Raw genomic sequence first — 20776 nt, 5'->3', positions numbered from 1 at the left:
TTTTTCTTTTAGAAATAACAGCTGTGTCACTTCTCACAATCCAGATCAGGACCATGTCATGCAGGGAGAGGGGACTGATGCTTTCCTCTCAAGCCATTCCCCCCTGCCCCATTCCTTCCCAGAATTACTGTTTCCCTGGAGATGCCACTGCAGGAAATAACATCTTTTCAGGGCAATTAGCAGCATGGTCAGCAGGTAAATGGACGCTCCCTATGCACTGCTATTTCAGCCTGATTCTGATCTCTGCTGCCCCAGCTTGTATTTCTGAAAGTAAAAGAAACCTGGGATCTGTAACCATGTGGCAAACATATCCATCTAATCCCGTCATACGCTCCATGTTTAGATCCAAATATTAGGAGAGAGGTCTTGTAAGAAACCAATGCAGTTCTTTTCAAAAAGGTAATAATGCATTAGACCCATCTTTCTGCATCTCAAAGCAGAGTTAATTCCCGTCATTGTGTCCAGATCAAGCTTTCTGCCTTCAGTGTTCTTTGGTACCGTGCTAAGCATGGATGTGTCAGTTTCCCTGTTAGCTGTCATGATGGGATTCCAAGCTTCAAAATGGTTCCTCAGATCTCTTCCTTGCAAGTTGGGATCCCCAAGTCATAGCCAATATACTTCATTTAAAGTCAGGACTTTTTTTCAAGGTGAAACAGTGTTGATTTTTGCCATTTGTTTGTCAGGGTTTGGGGAGAGAAGAAATTGAACTGCCATCTTGGTTGCATGACATCACCATTCGCCAACCAGTACAGTTCTTAAATTACCTACAAAAATATTACAATATCCTGAAGACGGTTCTTCGCAGTTATAAAAGATCATTCAGATAACCTGTGATCCAACTCCACAATTTCTCCACTTAACTCCCTATGAGCTGGAAAAGAGGGATGAGGCATGCAAGGCATTCCAAAACAGACAAGTGTCAGGTCAAGGTAAAGTCCGAATCCGGGACTCTAACCACTACACCGCACTGGTGCAGCATGCAACATTTGCACTAAGAAGGTTCCAGAAAGAGCTTCCATCTCTGCTGCCATTTGCATTACACTCTGCGAATCATTGGGCATATGCTTAGCTGCCTTTGAAGACCAGTCAAAATGAATTAGTTTCAGCTCATTTGTTATTAGAAGAATGTAATTTAATTGTCAAATTTAAATAATTATGTCATTAATAACAGAGACAAGTAACATAGCACTGATGTCTTTATTTCTGTGACTGTTTTTGTCACATTTGACAAAGTTGGTGTCATGAACTAACATGCGTCTTTTCACTTGTTTATCTGCTCTGAAGAACATTCAGCTGACTAAAAGGCTCCTCATATTTTTTTCCAGATGTCGCTTCAACAGCTGCCTATGCATCTCCAGCTAGAAGTCTGGGAGACCCAGGGATAACACCTCTGTCCCCATCCCACATTGCGGTGAGAAATGTTGCCTGTATATTACTGGTATTATTTTCTCCCCATCCATGGCTAAGAGTTTATTTTATTTCTTTAAAAAAATAAATAAATCTATAAACCACACTTTCATATAAAAAAATCACAAGGTGGGTTACAGACTAAAATGATAGCATTATAGTAACTGGGTTACCTTGGGCCAGTCAATCTCTCAGTCTAGCCTCCCTTGCAGGGTTGTTGTAAGGGGAAAAATTGGGAGGGAAAGAATAGTGTAAATGTACAAAATGTATAAATAAACAAAGGTTGAGTTTGCTGCAGGCAGAGGATAACTTTTGGGATGGATCCTTTTTGCTACTGTCCTGAAGCTGAGGATGAAAATAGTTTGTGTCAGCAGCACTGAGCTTCAGTCTATCAAGGCCTGGAATAGCAGACCAATGTGGTAATGTACTAGACTGAGTGATTGCGTTGCATGACAAGGCCAAGAATGTTCTGAGCTTGCAAAATTTCACAAAGTCAGGCTTAATCTTCCACAGAGAGCCCTATTTTGACATTTTGTGTGGCTTAGTTAACGATCATTTGCAGTTTTTATTGTGATGGTGAGTGAGAAGTATGCTTCATGCTTTGTATATAACTTCACAATTATTTCAATGCCCTTTTTTCTCTATGAAAGTTCATTTCTCAAATGAAATTTCATTCCAGCTAGAGACTCCATAAGAACAGATGTTTCTTCAGCAGCAACCAACCCCAGACTGAGCCTTTAGTAGAAGTCTTATATGAGAGACTAAATTCATCTTGCCTAGGAGGAGCCCTTTGTATTTAAATGGACCCAGTCTGCTTTAGTAGTTGGTGGCTCTGACAGAACAGGGGCACCTCTAGGGCACCTGAGGTGGAGACAGAGAAAGGCATCACAGTCTCTGTAAGCCAGAGAAGTACAGGCACATCTGGGACTGGTCCTGAAGGCAATTCCTTCTCCCATTCAAAATCCCCTAAAGACTGATCCCAAGGTCCTTCTCTCTGAATAGTGTCTACAGGCTCTTAGGAGGAGGTAAAGAAGATAAACATTTCCCCCACTCATGGCAGGCTCTGATTTGAAGGGAGTTACCTTATTTGACATGCTACCATTTAGGCTTAGGTGACATATACGTTAAAAGTACATTGATTTAATAACTACATGCCATTGGAAAGCTGGAGCTTGCTGTTGTGTTTTTCTCACCCTTTTCTGAAATCAGTGACTGACCCATTTAGTTTGCAGAACGTACAAAGAATTTTGAATGCAGCCATCATTCTTCTGAGGCAGCATCACAGTCACAAAAATTAAGTATTGGCTTAGTGATGTGCTAAATTCCCGTTCCAGCTAGCATCTGGGGCCTGCTGGTATTTGGAGATTGCCAATTTCGGTCACTCCAGAGGAGATTATTAGTGTCGTGTTTGGCATTTAAATAGAGCTAGTAACGCTTGCAGCCCTTTCTTGAAATCACATAACAGCAAATACATTTCTGTTCTTTTGACAGAAGGACTCTGATGCAAATGAGGCAGAGGAGCAGTCCTATCCTGTTGTTGTGGCTATAGATTTCGGCACGACATCCAGCGGCTACGCCTACAGCTTCACCAAGGAACCAGAATGCATTCATGTAATGAGGTAAATGTCACCAGTGCAGCCTTATGTGCATAGTGAGTGCAGGGCCTGTGAGTATACACCAAGGGTGAGGAGCTCTTTTCTGTGCAAGGGCTGCGTTCCTCCCAGGGACCTCTTTCCAGTGTGGGGCAGGGCCAGAAGGAACGGTGTGCAGGGCAAGAGAGGCTACTCTTACCTTTTATGCAGGAGGCAGCATTCTAGCCAAAAGCAGAGGATTCTACACTGACACACACCTCTCCATCCTCCATTCAGATAAGCAAGAGGAGTTACCATAGTTTAAGGACACATTCTAGCCAGAAAACCACATTTGCCCAGGGCATAGGTGTGTGGTTTAGAAGGGTCCATGGCCTGTGGATCAGATAGAGAATCCTGTAGGGCAGCATTTGACCCTAGGGTCTGAGGTGCCTTGCCTGAGCAGCGTTTTCGCCACTTCAAAACATTAGCTTAAGAAAACCCTGTGGGAAGGTCATCAAATGGTTGGCAGTGGAACTGCTGGGAGGTTGGGGTGGTGAATGTAATATCCAGGCTAACTCAAGGATTGTGATGTGAGTGCCAGGCAAAGAAAGAATTCCATGACTGGGCCTTGGAAATATGAAATGTATTTCACTGAAGAAAGAGTTCAGAATAGCTGGGTAGTTTGGGGCAACGGGCATTTTATTGTCTTGCACTACCATAGTGCCTTGCCTTCCAAATGCTGTACTGCAAACTGATAGTTGCAGGCTCAGGAAGTTAGTAAAATGCAATCTGTCTGATCCAGTCAGCAGATCCAGCGGCTTCTTCTCTTTCAGCTTTGTAACAAGAACATTTGGGGGAGACAATCTCATGAGCGTGTTAAACCTTCACATCTTTATCAAATGTGAAGCTTCACATTTAAACTGTAACATACAAGCTGCGTGATGACTGGTAGTGTAGAGGGTATTTTAAAGACAATATTGACATTATTAGAATCATTAGCAATATAATATTTATGTACAGGAAATGACATTTCTATCTGCAGTGCTCTTGAGAAATCTCAAAGTTATAGCCCTGCTCTTTTCAGTTTAATAATGGGCTGCTTTTCCTCCTGGTGTATATCGATCCTTTTTCTGATATTTCCTTTCCAAATCTTTTTTTTGTAAATTAAAAAATGCTTCCTTGTCTTCAGTTGTTAATACAGCAACAGCATAAATCAATGAAGTGAGTCACGCAGACAGATAATCGAGTGTGAAGCTTACTGTGCACTGACAGTAGGCAAATGAGAAATCGCGAAGCCAACCAAAATCATGGAATCATAAAGCTGGAGGGAAATTCAAGGGTCAGTAATCCATTCCACTGCACTAGCCCGATTTGTTAGACCTAAATAATTCCTGACAGATGCACACTCACTCTCCCGTTCCAAAAAAAAAAGGGGGGGGGGGATATACCTTCAGGGAAGATTTTATGACTTTCCCAGACAACTTGTTTCATTGCCCAGACATTCTGCCATAGCACCAATTGGCAATGCAAGGGCGAAGATTGGACAGCAGGGTCGCACTCTGTTTCCACCAGGGTCAAAAAGTTTTCTCCTGTCCTCTGGATTCACCAGCTGCTGCTGGTCCTGCAGGGAGGGGTGGGGGTGGGGTAGGAGTGTGCTGCGTTGTCGTACCAGATGTGCTGCCGTTCATGCAACCAGCAATTGTGGGAATGACTTTTTAAAAGTAAATTGCAGGCATGGGACCTTGAGTCCAAATTAAGGCCCTGGCATGGGGAATTTTAACCCTTTGCCCTCCACCCCCGACTGCGACCACATTCTGGATTGGCGGGTCCACACCTGATATTTTGTGTGAGGGAAAGCCTCCCTTTAAGAAAGCTATGCACACAGTCCTCTCGTCCAGTTGAGCCTGACCTTGCAAAGAACCAGAAGAGAAAGCGGAATCCTTCTTCTGTTGCTTAACATTTCTTTATTACTAGCAGAATAGTCTGCAGAGAACAGAAGAAGTCCCTATCCAGAGTTCTCCTAGTCTACATTAAGGATGAGGCGGTGATGCTCAGGGTTGGTAAATGGGCAGTGGGGAAGAGAATCAGGAAAGTACAGAGGTGCAGAGATGGTGAGGGATAGCTGTAGCTCAGTAGTAGAGCACATGGTTTGCATGGAAAAGATTGCAGGTTCAATACTTGGTCTCTCTAGGTAGGGCTGGAAATGACTCCTGACTGAAACTGCAGAGTCACTGCCCATCAGCGTAGACCAGGGGGTTGTCAACCTGGTCCCTACTGCCCACTAGTGGGCTTTTCAGGATTCTAGGTTGGCGGTAGGGGGTTCTACAGCACAAGCTGAATCCTCCTTCCATCGAGCACTGGTGGGTGGTAAGGAAATTTTACCATCAAGAAAGATGCATTAGTGGGCGGTAGGTGTAAAAAGGTTGACTACTCTTGGTGTAGATCAGGCATAGGCAAACTTGGCCCTCCAGATGTTTTGGGACTACAACTCCCATTATCCCTAGCTGACAGGACCGGTGGTCAGGGATGATGGGAGTTGTAGTCCCAAAACATCTGGAGGGCTGAGTTTGCCTATGCCTGGTGTAGACAGCCCTGAGCTAGATGGACCACGTGGTCTGTCTTGGCATAAGGTCCCAGAAAGGTTTTACTGAAAAGGTGGGTACAGTGGTACCTCGTGTTACAAACACCTCAGGTTACAAACACTTTGGGTTACAGACTCCGCTAACCTGGAAATAGTACCTCGGGTTAAGAACTTTGCCCCAGGATGAGAACAGAAATCGTGAGCTGGCGACGCGGTGGCAGCAGGAGGCCCCATTTGCTAAAGTGGTACCTCAGGTTACGAATGGTTTCAGGTTACGAATGGACCTCCGGAACGAATTAAGTTCGTAACCAGAGGTACCACTGTATGTGACAAGCTAGCTTGATAAAGAGAGGAACAATTCTACTGTCGGAAGCACCGTGGCCTAAAACATGCCCTTTAGGTTCTCCTTCCTTGCTATAATTAAGTCCAAAAGTTCTGCTAACTAACGTAAACAGGCATTGCTATGCTATTAATTTTGACCAGTGGAATCCTTTCTGGAAGAATTTTCTTCGCTTTTAACCTTTGCACGTCATCATATAATGAGATCTGTATGGATGGCTCACTGCAGCTTTTGGTGAGCTCACAGATATGTATTCACTGGGGATCACAGACATTTAAAGCCCTATTTCCCAGGAGGGTTATCTTCGTCTACATAAACATCACTATGAGTTAGAGGCTAGGTCTACCAGAACATGGCTTGGAAGGAAATATTCCTGTAATAACAAAACAGTAGCATTAGATACATTTTTTTAAAAAATGAAACATGGCCCTAAAGGCACAAGACACCTTCAGTTGATAATCCTAGCCCAGGGCTTCTGTTCCATGCCAACAATAATATTCTGTAAGAAATGGGCATATTAAGAATATTTACGCACAATTTGTTCTTCTTTTCCTTATCATACTGTGGTGTAAAGGACTGAAGTCTAAACCCTGGTCTACCCCCAAATCCCCCTCAGCCCCTTCCCTCTCCTCTTTAAGATGTCATGGTAAAGGTAAAGGTACCCCTGCCCGTATGGGCCAGTCTTGCCAGACTCTAGGGTTGTGCGCTCATCTCACTCTAGAGGCCCGGATCCAGCACTGTCTGCAGACACTTCCGGGTCATGTGGCCAGCGTGACAAGCTGCATCTAGCGAGCCAGTGCAGCACACGGAACGCCGTTTACCTTCCCGCTAGTAAGCGGTCCCTATTTATCTACTTGCACCCGAAGGTGCTTTCGAACTGCTAGGTTGGCAGGCGCTGGGACCGAGCAACGGGAGCGCCCCCCGCCGCGGGGATTCGAACCGCCGACCTTTCAATCGGCAAGTCCTAGGCGCTGAGGCTTTAACCCACAGCGCCACCTGCGTCCCTTAAGATGTCATGAGGCATTGCATATTTTCACCCTCATCTATGTATCCTGCTATATTGTATAAAGGGGGGGGGGGAGAGATTATCTGGTAGCTGAATTGTATGTCTGTGTACTGGTTTGTATAGTGTCCAGTGCAATCACTGAATGCACACAGCCTTGCTGTAGCATCAGATTTTGGGCATCCAATGTATACTACAAATTAAAGGAATTGTGTTTTCCAAAGACTAAATCTTTGCAAATATTAGGCATGATACCAGTGAGATTACTGATGCTGATAGAACTAAAGTTCAAAGATGTTAATCCCAGAAAGGGGTCTAATGCAGTTTCTATTTAGGAAGGAATAGATGGCTGTCACAGTTATTCAACTCGTAAGTGCACTTTCTATTAACATAACACTCCATGAATGAGTCAAAATTACAGTCATTAAGGACTCTCAATCAAAACAGTATATTTCTTCTTGCGTTGAATGTGCAGCTGGTGCGTAGGATTTAACAAGCAGCAGTTTTGGTTCTGTCTCTGAACAATCCAGTTTAGAATAGATGCCCTCTTACCTGGGTTCTTCCCTTCTCTCTCTCCCCCCCCCCCCCCGAATATCAGAAGCTCATTAAAATCTAATTAAAGTTTGAAATCGGCCATCTTAAGGTAATGTCATTTACCTTTTGAGCAATAGGATTTTTGTACATTCTGGTGACTACAAACAAACTCACTCAATATACTTGTATCCCTAAAAAAGGAATTAAACATGGAATTGTCTCTAACATGGAATCAGCAGTTTATAGAAATGTCTATAACAATAACTTTATAGCATCAAAAAGAAGAAGAATGTAAGAGTTTTGAAAATCAGGAATTTTTGAAAATCAGATGGTACAAAGTGAATTCCTCATGTGAGTGGGATCTACAACAGTTAAATTTTATGTATTTATATTATTTTTGTTAACTGCCTTCACTATTTTTCAGAAAGATGAAATACAGATTGAATAAATGTCTAAATCACTGCAAGGCAGGTTTTTCATACATATAGCAAACAAGGGAGAAGTGAATACCGTATTTTTCGCACCATAGGGCGCACCGGACCATAGGGCGCACCCAGTTTTTAGGGGGGGAAATCAAGGAAAAAAATATTCCCCCCCCCCAGCCCCAAAGAGCAGCGTACAGGCTGCGCACAACCTCTCCCTGCCGGAGGGGTTGCGCGCGGCTATGGAGGAAGCCAAGGCAGAGAGCGGGATGGATCCCGCTCGGTGTTTTGGCTTCCTCTTTAGCCCAGCGCAACCTCTCCTTGCCAGGAGACGCTGCCCAGGGCTAAAGAATCCATAGCCCCGTGCAGCCTCTCCTTGCCGGAGGGGTTGCGCGCAGCTATGGAGGAAGCCAAGGCAGAGAGCGGGATGGATCCCGCTCGCTGTTTTGGCTTCCCCTTTAGCCCCGTGCAGCCTCTCCTTGCCGGGAGACGCTGCGCAGGGCTTTCCTGGCTTTACTGGGTGGTGGGGGGATTCCCTCACCTCTCCCAAAAGCCTGCAGAAGCCACGCAACCCCTTTAAAGAGATCACGGCTTCTCCTGGCTTTCCTGGGAAGTGGGGGAATTCCCCCACCTCCCGCAAAACCGGCAGAAGCTGCGCACACTTTAAAAGGGCTGCACGGCTTCCCTTGGCTTTCCTGGGAGGTGGGGGAATTCCCTCACCTCTCGCAAAAGCCCGCTTTAGCCCCGCGCGCGCTCTCCCGACTGGAGAGGTGACGCGCGGCTATAGAGGCTCCTGCCATAGGCGCACGTCACCTCTCCAGCCGGGAGAGGGTCGCGGGGGGGGGGGCTGCTTTAGCCCTGCAAGCGCTCTCCCGGCTGAAGAGGTGGCGCACGGCTAAAGAGGCTCCTGCCATAGGCGCGTGTCACCTCTCCAGCCGGGAGAGGGTCGCGGGGCTATAGCGTCTTCGCTCCATAGGACGCACACACATTTCCCCTTCATTTTTGAAGGGGGAAAAGTGCGTCCTATAGAGCGAAAAATACGGTAAGTTTTAGTAAAAAAACCACAGAAATAAATAAATAATAATGAAATAAATAAAAATAGAGATGACTTGGGCCACATTCTGTACTCATAGCATTCCATTTGTATAAGCAGATTGCCCAGACGCTGTAGCTTATGACTCCTAGTTAGAGCCATTTTGAGATGCTCCAAAATATAGCCAGTGGACCTGGTCTGAGATCTGTAGCCCCATATAATAGGAAGAGAAATCAGGAACTTGCCTTCATAGAGATAGTTCTCAAGAATTGGATGTAATCATTCAGCAAAGCTGATCTTTGCAAGCATGGAGACTTCATTCCTTTGCAAGACTGAATGCACATTTGTAAAAGGGGAATTCAGAGGCTGGGGACGGATGATACTGTATATACCTGGGGAACTTCTTGTACTTCTTGTGGTGCTGAGAGTGATGAAGCTCTGGTGTGTTAGAGTGCTTTTCCTATTAATGATTTCACTAACTAAACCAAATTTAAAGGCTGTGATATCTAGCTCTCTGGTGCTAGTACATTAATGATGAGTGAAAAGTGACAGTGAAAGCAGCTGGAAGACAATCTGTGCTGGATGTTGCAGAAGTGGCTCTGTGCACACTGCCAGGATTTTCTTCAGGCCCCTTAACATCTACCCATCTAAATCTCATTCACTTTCTCTCTGAAGCTCATTAACAGTGTCACTGCTTGGTGTATTCATATGCTTCCAGCCAGATTCATGAGTGCTGAGGAAAAGTCAGGCTTCTGCAGCCTGCTTCATCCCTTACATACTTCTCCAGCAAACCTGAATAGAAAAGCCCTGTCAGTCATGCCAAAGGTCTTCTGGTCCAGCATCCCTTTTCTCCCACTGTGTCTAGAAAAACCAGATGACGCTCCATTAAAAAGGGAGATGGAAAGCTCAAAGAGTGCACAAAAATAAAGACTTCAGTGTCCCAGTACATTTTAAAATGCATTTCTTCTTCCATGGCACCTCAAATAATAATAATTGTACACAAATACAAATTATATAATACAATACTATTAAAACAAAGAATCACTAGTTATATTATCTGTTGTAGAATTGTTTTAATAGTAATATATTGCATCAAATACTCAATTGATGATGATTCTCCAAATTAGAAATAAGCAACAATTTAACAGTGTTATAACGTTGATTTGTACTGAGTACAACATTCATTGTTCTTATTTGTCGTGCCCTTGAAGATTAATATTTTGAAATATGTTGGGCCAGTAACATATAGATTTTTGTGCACCCTTGAGATTTCCTCCCCCGCCCCCATTTTCTCTTCTCCAGGCTTGTTTGCATGGAATGCTAACCATGGTTTATGAACCACGGTTTAGTTAACCATACTAAACCATGGTTTAATTGATCATCTGAGCAGTTTAACCATGGTTAAACCACACATGTCCATGAAGGTTTGTTAGTTTATAAATCTTGGCTATCATTAAATATGGAAACCTGAATCATATCCTTAGCCATGGTTACGGAGCTGTCACCACCCTAAAGCTATGCTTTGAGTGATCATCTGCAACATGCATTTCATAATTTTTCTGAACTCCCCCTTTTTACCTGTACATACCTGATTTTATAAAGCTGTTTTACTAATTTGATGAGCCTGTTTTATTGTTTTTTTTGTATACAACTTAGGGATGTATCACTTAGGGATTTTTATAAAAACTATTAAGTGATTTAGAAATACTTTTAAATAAATGCATACACTCCAAACAGCTGTTGTACTCTCTGGGCTGCATGTTAAAATATCATAAAATTTCATTGATTTTAAGTCTTTTGTATTTTAGGCGATGGGAAGGAGGAGATCCTGGTGTGTCGAATCAGAAAACACCAACCACTATCCTTTTAACTCCAGAAAGAAAATTCCACAGTTTTGGTTACGCAGCCAGGGATTTCTATCATGACCTAGATCCTAATGAATCAAAGCACTGGTTGTATTTTGAGAAATTTAAGATGAAGCTTCACACAACTGGTGTAAGTAGCAAATGAATTCTATACTTTTCCCTAGGGATAGGGGAGATGTTTGATTCAGCTCACATTTAAAGGCAAACCTACGTAATTTGCACCTTCCAAAAGAATATGGCTGTTCTTCAAAGCTTTCATAAACATGGCTTATTGGGAGAATGTCACAATAAAATGCCAAGGAATTTTCAGGAGGACTGCTTTGTGGGGGCGGAATGCAAACTGGTATGGAAGTGTGGAGAAGTGAACTTAAGAGTAGGAAATTGAGAGAAACTGAAGCTGACAGATTTGCTCATTTCTGCTTCTGCATAAATATTTCTTTTTCCTGGTGCTAGGCAGATGTTATCATAATGCACGCAACATTCTAGCTAAGCTTTGTTTAATATGTGAAACTGGTAACTTAATACTTTTCTGCAGTATTTTTCTTTTCCCACTATCTGAAAGGTTATTTAGCCTTTTAAAATTAATACCATTCATGTCACCACCAGTTAAATTCTGTTTCGCTTCACAAGCCATCAACACATCATGTCATGCCTGGAGGTGGAATTTCCTTTAATACAGGCAGGTTGCAGGAATTCTCACTGATATATGTAGGGCTGGTTCAGACTTTCTGTGGCAGATGTGTCTCCCAGTGAACATCATCAAGTATGAAGGAGACATAATGTCTTGGCAGAAAAACAGGGGCAGGTAGGGGCCATGGATGGCAGTCAGCTAGGTTTTACTCAGAGTAGACCATTGAAATTAATGGACCTAACTTCATCATGTTCATTAATTTCAGTGGGTCTACTGTTACTAAAGTTTAGTTGAATTCCACTCCATATCCTCGTCTACTACCACATTTAGGCACATCTTATATCTTGCAGCATTCACTGTGTCAAACACTGGCATATGCAGAGCTAGTGTATCTGCTGTATGAATAATAATTTTGCATTTAGTGGGCATTTATATAGGACACTTCAATCATGTTTATCCTGTGAGAATGTTAAGGATAATAGGGAAGGATATATTGAATAAGTATTATCCTTCCCTCACACACGCTAGTGAGTGATGGAGCAGAGCAAATTCCCCTCAATATAGCTGGAAGCTATTTTGCAGATTTGTTTGAATCTCTTAGTTATTTCCTGGTGTCCCCTTTAATCCCTCTTAAAAGAATAAAGACACAAGAGTCTTTTTTGGTAAAGTAACAAAAAGTTTACTCACATTTCAGCTCACGATATGATCCCTGAAAGGAAGGCTTTACTTAGTGGTTACACAACAAAGTGTGAGTTCATTTCCTATGGAGACTGAACTCATGTGCTGCTGGCTGAGAGCCTGCAGACAGCAAACTTAAATTAATATAACAAAATGGCTGCAGGAGAACAGCATGGCAGCAAAAGTTAAGCAAGCAAGACAAGACATAAGAAGACTGAGAAAAATGGTTGCGTGACTTGGCTCTTTTGCCCATCTCCCTGGTCACATCCAGGGGGAGGAAGCCCCAGACCAGTGGAACAGGAAGTTACACTGACTGGATGTCCCCCTGCCTGTGCCAGCTCTAGGAAAAAGAAGGAATGTTGCATTTGACTGCACTAATGAATTATATCCCAGTAATCACTGTGTGGCTGCATGTATAGGGATCATCCTAGAGTTATTAAAAAATACAGATGTAATTTCACCCATAAGCAGAGTGAGAGTTAAGTTCACAAGTAGAAACTGACCATTCAGACACATAACATCTTTTAGCTTGGTTCACTGAGTTCCAGACACCAATTCTCTAATCTTTGGGGAGAAAGTGACAACTGTTTAGAGCAGAGTAATGCAGAGATAGCTGAAAAAATGGTAAAAGTAGACAAGGGGGGGGTGTTACAGGCAGACTTCACAGTAAGCTTTGAACAAATGAGTCTTGGCTTTCAAACCAAAGGAAGAAACATTGGGAGATGTTGGCAACTTCCTTTCCTGACAGTCATATTATTAGCTCTGAAGTTCTAATGTATAACAGAGCCTCTTTGACATGTTAATTCTACCCTCATCCAAAAGAACTCACACTGTGCTTTAAACAGATCCAGGCAGAGGAAAGCATTTTGATAAGGAAAGTAGCCAGAGTTGAGCCCTATGGCTTTTCTGACACTTCTCTTTCCAATACACTTTCCTGTGTTTTATAACTAAGGAAAGCCAAAAGATCTGTAGGTTCTGGTTTCATAATATTGTGCATTCTGATCCTAAGCCTTTGGCATACTTGTTGGTTCTTGTGCTCACATTTTCGCCAGTTGCATGTCATCTCAGACACTTACAAGAGCACCTCACCCTACATGTGCCCACTTGACCTCTTTGATTGGCGGAATTGGCACCACCACAGGTGCCATATAACACCTGTTCTGCCTTTGTAAGAACTTGATCATTTGGTGTGGCAGCGCCTTAACTTTGGAACTCTCTGCCTATTGAGTTCAAGCAGGTGCCTTCCCTGAGCTCATTTTGGTGCCTGCTAAAAACATGCCTACCTAGATGCTTAGAAAGTTGAAGTAATTCTACGCTGTTTTAGTACATTTGTATGTTTTAAAGTAGGGTTGTATTTCCCCACCTTAATTTTACTGGTTTATCTTTTGTAAAGTGCTTTGAGGGTTTTTTTTTGGGGGGGTGTTACAATCAACCAGTGTATCCATTTTAGGAATTAAAATAATATTTAATAGCTGCTGGGCACACAGAAAGCAGCATAGGGGGTTAAATCTGCCCTACTTTGAAACCACAACCAACAAGCAAAAAGCTTGATCCTTTATGAAAATGAAAAATGTCACAGCTAGACACTGCCAGCCTGGTGGCCTTCGGATGTTTTTTGATGAGAACTCCCATGATGCCTGGCCATTGACCATTGGGGCTGAATAGGGTTGTAGTTGAAAACATCTGGAGGGCACCAGGTTGGGAAAGGCTGAATGGTGAACTTCACTGTCAAAAGGAAAAGGTGCAATGCTTGGGAGTAACATTTTTACCTAAGTGATGGAGCTCAGCAATAGCAAATTCCATTCTCTCCACCTCAGAGGAATGGATTTTGACACTTACCACTTCCTTTTAAACATGTTCTAAACATTTCCTTCCCCCCTAGAATCTCAATCTGGAAACAGACCTGACAGCTGCAAATGGCAAGAAAGTCAAGGCACTTGAACTATTTTCTTACGCTCTGCAGTACTTCAAGGAACAAGCATTAAAGGTAAAGGAACACTTTCTGTCCCCAGCTCTTTGTATTTATAACTGCGACAAATGCTTGCCCAACAAATTTAACCTTGCCACACTTCAGCCTGCAGCAGTACTTGATGTAAACAAAGTGGAGCAGCTGCAGGAGATGCAGAAACGGTGATGGTGATGAGGTGTCCTAGATACTTAGATACAACCTTCTTGCTCACCAGCAAGACATTTCTGCAGAACTCCATAATTCATATGCTGTTGGTTGTACTCTAGCTCTGTAGGAATTAATGAAAGCCGTTTCCGATATAATTTTAAAGTACCATAACCAGAATATTTTGGCTACCCCTCAAAGGTCCTCCTACCTGCTCCACTCTGGCTGTATCCTAGGAGCTCCTTCTAATAGTCACAGTTACTCAGTGTTCGGAGCCAGTATACCACTGCGTACCAGCTGCTAGAGGTAAACTGTTGGTCTTGCTTGCAAGCTTTCTAGACGTATTTGACTGACTACTGCTGGAAAAACGCGAGTCCAGGACAGAGATGAGCTCACTGCTCAAAACCAGGGGGGGGGGGGGGAATGACCTCCCAAATTAAATCCCAACTTTTGTTGCTATGCTGTGGTATACTTTGTGCTATAATGTTCCTCTCTTCCTGCCCCCCAGACTTCCCAGTCTTTGCAAAAATGAGCAGACAAACAAATTCAGGCAGCCTCACAATGCAATACATTTGTTCTTCCAAACGTACATATAATTAAGCTATGGAACTCCCTGCCACAAGAAGTGGCAATGGGGTTGATAAAGATAGCCTTAATAGTTCTGTATTTAAATACCTCTGTTTTTTCGATTATTCTGGGGATAAAACAGGGTAAGGCCATCACCTTCGTGTCCTGTTTGTGAGCTTGCTGAAGGTGTATGAATGCCCCAAATTTCCCTTGTTCCTTCCTAGATTCTCTTCAATTAGCTGTTTCCTCTGCTGCCCCACCCACCACCCATTTTCCTCGTTCACCAGGCAGGTCTGGCCTCACCATTGGGCAGCACAGGCTGGCTATCTCAGGTGGCGGATGGTTCAGGGAGATGGTGCAGCGAGGTGTTGTCAGACAGAGCTGTCTGTGCCCTGTGGCATCTGCCTCCCAAGTTAGCCTGCTGTCCTCAGCTGGAGGATGCTGTCCCCTCCACAGTGCTGAAGTTAGGTTCTGCTGCCAGCTTGGCTGTCTTCTATTTGTGTTAGGAGGGCATCATCTTGTCTTTCACACTAGGCAGCACAGTGTCTTTGGCTGGCCCATGTCTGCCCAGCATATGATTACTTAGCCCACAAAGCCCAAACACCATTTTCCCCATTAGTTAGAGAATCAGGTGCCAGGAGAAGTGCTCCCCTTCAGCCTTTTCCTGCATAGGTAGTGAAATACCTGCTAGCTCTGTTCTCTCTGCTCTTTCTCCAGATGGGAGAGATAAGGTGTGCAGTTTTAAATGGGCCAGCCATGGTTCCAATTCTTTGTCACAGAGCAGGCGCTCATGTGGTGTTCAAGGCTAGTCTGCAGCAGAGCCAGCTCTACATTATAGAATCGTAGAGTTGGAAGGGATCCTGATGGTCATCTAGTCCAACCCCCTGCAATGCAGCAATCCTTTGCCCATTTTGGGGCTCCAACCCACAACCCTGATATTAAGAGTCTCATGTTTGCCAAGCTTAAATAAGCAGATTGCTAGAAAATTAACCTACTCTGCTTTTGTGTGTGCTTTGAGTAGGCTTAATTTATTCTGTTACATCTTTCCCCCACCCACAACTACAGCAAGAAAGATAGGAAAAAATATGCTACCCGAAGTCAGGAATACCAAACTCGGGATATGATTTGCTTGTACAACATCCCTGGTACTTTCTTTTCAAATAAAATAATTTTCTTATTTACACCAAAACAGCCAGCACACCATACAATTACAAATACATATACAAATAGTGACGAGTATCCCGAATAGCACATAACCCAAATGAAAGTCATGATGCAAGGATTTCTACAAAGGATTGCCATAGCAACGTATCACATTCATTTTGACAGCATTATGATTCATTGGAATGGTTGCCAGCATAAAGTGAGCCCACCCATGTTCGTTATTGGCTTGTGTTTCAGCAGAAACTGTGTTTTATAACAAGATAGCTCTATTGGCAAGTACTATCAGGATGAGAGAGAAACACGAGGGAGCTTGTATAAAACCAAGAACAAAATAATATGTAACTGAGGAGGTTCACCACTGCAACAGTTCCACAAATGCAGGGTCTTCCTAAGCATCATTGATACATGCAGGGTCTCTATCAACGCCATAGACATACCAAACTTCAATATGTATGACAACACATTTTATTATATAGCCGCAGACAAATAACCAAAACCGAAAACAAATAACCAAAACCATACAATTTCTAACATACATAGAATTAAAATGTATGGCACTTGCTTAAATAAAGGGCAGAAGCAAACCAAGATACAGTAAAATCGATGAAATCTCTTGACAGGTCTTGGCAGCAGATTGAAGAATCCGTTAACTGTTTCTGTTATTATTGGGACCATGGGGAGAGGGGAGGACTTTTCTCCCAGTACCCTTTCCTCACTTAAAAACACCATTTGGCGCCGCCTTTTGCTCTAGAAACATTTTTAAACATGCTGGACCTAAGGCCATTTTTAGTAGATTGGTTTGAAATGTGGCACATTCATAGACCTCATCAAGTAGATCATGGGTACCAAAGTACTAAGTTACAAAAGCTAAGCAGATGCCATTTTTAATAAACTATAGAGGCTTATAGTGGCAGAGCCTTTTTCGCGTGCATGTCTAAACTAAGGGAACACTCCCATGCCTCTTCAACACACCAAATATTTCTCAGCCTGATTAATGCTTAGGAGCATCAATTTAGAGGAACCTACCGCTTTCACTACAAAGGCATAAGGTACACCCTTGTATTTGCCTGATTTTGTTTGTGTAAGATGAAGAACTTGCCCTTCATCATGGTATGTTTTCCTATGGACCTCCTTGAAGGTGTAACTGAAACCCAGGTTTCGACATTCTATGCATTTTTGGCATGTCAGCCAGTTATTTAAACAGCCTGACATAGACATAGCAACAGAAACCATGAAAAGTGTCAAATTATTTTCACAGGAGCCACTGGGAAACAACATCACTTCTAGAAACAGCTGGTGTCAATTTTGCCTCTCACCACAAGTTTGCTTTCTTTTATTCCAGGAGCTGAGCGATCAGGACTCCGGGTTTGAAAACTCAGAAGTGCGCTGGGTCATCACAGTGCCAGCTATCTGGAAGCAGCCGGCAAAGCAGTTTATGAGGCAAGCTGCGTACAAGGTAAGTATTGAAGGTGACCATCAGCCAAAAGGGCAGGCAGAGGGAAGCTTTTATAGCCTCTGAACTGTGCATCCTCAGTCAGTTCCCTTGTTAAATGTTTCTTTCAAAAGTCATGAAAAGTAGGTTTATTGTTAGGGAGTTGTTTCATTTGGAATCCAAAATGCAGAAGGAAACAAGATGTTTCTAAACAGTTCCCTACTCTGATGGGCACAAACTTGCAGACTTTTGGGAATTAAAATCATGTTTCCAAGCCACACCCACAGACTTGGAAGCAGAAAACTTTAAAAGCAGTTGTTCTCTAGAATAAAACCAGACAGGAACATTTACAGCAGTCTGGACCCAGAAAAAAAAGGCCATCTGAATTTCATGACCATCAAAGTGCTGCCTGTATTCTACCTACCCCATTGGAACATGAACCAGTCACTGAAATATATGATTACAAGAGGTAGGGCTTATGAAAAGCCAATTGGGAGCTGGCTTAGAAAAATGACATCATGCATCATTGGCAGGACAACCTCTGCCTTCAAGCAAGGCGGATTAGCATTTAAATTGAGATTTAATGGTTCATGCAGACAAATGATACCCAAAACACTTCCGGGAAGGACCTGATTAGGGTGAAAGGTGTGTGACAGGCAGGAGAACACAAAGGGAATTAAACAACCATGCATTCTAGTTAGGACTGGTTAGTTTGCATTCTTTTCTGACTCCCCAAATTGGAGTGTTGTCCCTTTTAAAATGAAAGTTAGTTAAAGCAGGCTGATAAAAGCCTAGGTCATTATGAGTGTGATGGAGAGGGAAGAATACTTGGTCTTGTGTAGATTCCATTCATGTTAGTAGAGGGGAGTGTTCAAATGGTAGGAGCATTCATTTAAACCCCATAGAAAGTCTCAGATTCTTCATGATGCTTTTGATCAAGTAATCAAAGAAGAAGTGACATAGCTCAGTGGCAAAGTGTTTGCAAGCATGAGGTCTCAGGCTTAATCCATGGCATCTCCAGGTAGGTCTGGGAATATTCCCTGATTGAAACCCCATCTTATTGTTGATGTAGGGAATAGTTAGAAGGGGCAATACTTGGGTGCAAAGTCTGTGTTCCTAACCAGTGTCTAGTGAGCAGAAAAGGTCTAAATTTCTACTCCACCCAGAATTTCTAGCTGCCCAGAGTGGTTGGGCGGGGTATACCCCAGCCAGATGGGCGGGGTATAAATAATAAACTATTATTACTCAGAAATACCAAATTCTCAAACCAGAAAGAATAATTTTGTAGTCAAACCAAATTAGTCATGATTGCCTACATTGACTTTCCTCTTTATTCCAGCGGGGGGGGGGGGGGGGTTGTGCAAAATTTGGTGTTATTGATGGGGATTCAGATAATAGACATTATTGGGTGGGGGACTTTGAAGGTAACACAGTGGCTGAAACAAATTGTGGTGTCTGAGGGAGCTGTTTAATTTGCAAAATTCCTGCTCACTGATAGTTGGGAATGCAACACCACAGGGATTATATTTTGGTTTCTGAAACCAAAATACAGAAGAGAATAGGAAGCTGTATCTGCATGCACAAGCACCTGTTTCATGGTCATATTTCATATGGTCTCATTACCCACCTGAATTTATTTCAGGGCCTTAGCTCAGTAGTGTTCTGCTACTTTGCATGTCCAATCCCTGGCATCCCCAGATAGGAATAGAAGAGATGCCTGTCTGAAACCTTGGACATCTGCTGCCAGCCAGCACTGAAAATAAACTGAGGTGGCTGGAATAATATTTGACTCAGCATAAGGCAGCTTCCTATGCTGATAAGATGGCAGTAAATGGCAAAAGGTGTGATGTAGAATTGAGGGGAAAGAAAGGTGGTGCTCACTTTGTAGCTTAAAGAAGCACATGCCAACCCTCTCACCTTTTGATCACTTCCTTCTTCAATGTTTAGTAAATCCAGAGAGAGGAAATTGATGATCCTTTGTTGAGTCCAATCCTGTTTCAGTTAAGTGATTTTATTCAGACATAAATGTGCCCCGGTCCTTTATTTTAGACATGTTTGTCTTTGCCATATCTGCCTACCATTTTCCCACTTGGATTTCGCGTATTTGATTGTGTGCAGCTAGGAAGAATTACACAATCCACCGGCAGTAGGGTGGTCAGGTGTAAAAGAGGGCAGGATCCATGCATCCTTTGTGAAGGCAAAATTCCCTCCTCAGCACATGTATTGAAGAGGAAATTCCCTATTATATGGGGCAGAATCCGTGTCCTCTTTTTGCACTTGGCCACCCTAAGGGGCAGTACAACTATGCAATGCATGTTTTCTAAATGTTTGTTTGGGTATTTTGAGTAACCTCCTAAAATGCTGTTTAGACCCCCACAATCACTTTGAATATCTTGTACTTGTCTCTAATGTTGAGCAACATTTTTCTCAACAGTCTGTAGTGTGGGATTGCTAATGCTAGTGCCAGAAGCAAATCACTTAAAGGTTCTCATGGAAGGACACGGTTGTAGGTAAAGCTGAAACATTAGAGACTCGTGTATTATCTTTGTCTGTTGTCGCTTGCCTGTTGTTTGTGTGCATGTGTACCTGTGGAATGGTATCTCATAGCCGCAGGGAGAAAAATAGACTAATGTTCTTGCAGCATTTCCCATCTGTGGCGCAATGGAATGTTGTTGACTAATGTCCGCATCTGTGGTAATTTTTTTTGTCTGTGACTGTGTGTTTACCAAACAGATCAATAAATAGTGATGAAAGAGAGCTTAGGAAGAAATCACAGGGAGGTGACTCCACAAACGTCGTATCAGTTCATATCTACAATTGTGTTGTGTATTGTTGTAAGCTACTTTCTGTAACTTTTGAGGATGAAAAGTAGAATAGAAATGGATGGGAAGGAGGAACTAAAATAAGAAATTCTGATACTGGGCAGATAGGACTAAAAGAAGGAAGGAGATGCTGTGGACTAGCAGTCGGCAGTACAGTGATTTATGATCCCAAAGGACAGATATAGGTCACACTGAGCACTCTGAAACGTATTTTTAAACTACTCCAGACTAATAGTATTCTACATTCAAATAAGCACATTTAAGAAAAACAAGTCTTCTTATGTCTGAAAAATATATTTGGCAGAAGGTGCAGCTGGAAGAGAAGGGAGTATATTTTGCATGACGTCCATAGCAATGTATTAGTTATAGTGAGCCATAATGGCACTTGTCGGTTTGTGGAAGTTGTCCATGCACATACCCCACACTAAACAAAAAAGCCATCCTGTTTACTACTAATAAAATGGTGTTTTGCTACCCAGGATGTGTTTGCCTCTAGGCAAATAGTCTACAATATGACAAAGTCCTATAGAAGTGGGCTACACAAGCAATTACATCCCCCATGTCCTTAAAGATAATGGCATCTTCCACAGATACTTTCCAGAGCAGTAATGCT

At 42.8% G+C, this 20776-nt stretch overlaps 1 protein-coding gene across 5 annotated transcripts in view; it reads left to right on the top strand.

The window, feature by feature from the left end:
• HSPA12A (heat shock protein family A (Hsp70) member 12A) overlaps nt 1-20776 on the top strand; it is a 47930-nt gene that overhangs the window by 8552 nt on the left and 18602 nt on the right. For 3 of the 5 annotated variants that reach the window (XR_014511328.1, XR_014511329.1, XM_083440687.1), the window contains exons 2-6: nt 1326-1411; nt 2899-3026; nt 10700-10886; nt 13948-14052; nt 17252-17365. Coding sequence is in view for 2 of the 5 variants with exons in the window: in XM_083440687.1 (XP_083296813.1) it covers nt 1326-1411; nt 2899-3026; nt 10700-10886; nt 13948-14052; nt 17252-17365 (620 nt within the window). In the remaining 3 variants the exon portion in view is untranslated. The remainder of the gene's footprint in view (nt 1-1325; nt 1412-2898; nt 3027-10699; nt 10887-13947; nt 14053-17251; nt 17366-20776) is intronic. The other 2 variants (XR_014511327.1, XM_083440688.1) reach the window with 1 other exon arrangement.

The sequence above is a fragment of the Podarcis tiliguerta genome, assembly GCF_965153285.1.
Source record: "Podarcis tiliguerta genome assembly, chromosome: 5".
In the NCBI taxonomy this organism is placed as follows: Eukaryota; Metazoa; Chordata; class Lepidosauria; order Squamata; family Lacertidae; genus Podarcis; species Podarcis tiliguerta.
Note: the sequence above shows the minus strand (reverse complement) of the source record. Positions and strands in the feature narration are given on the sequence as shown.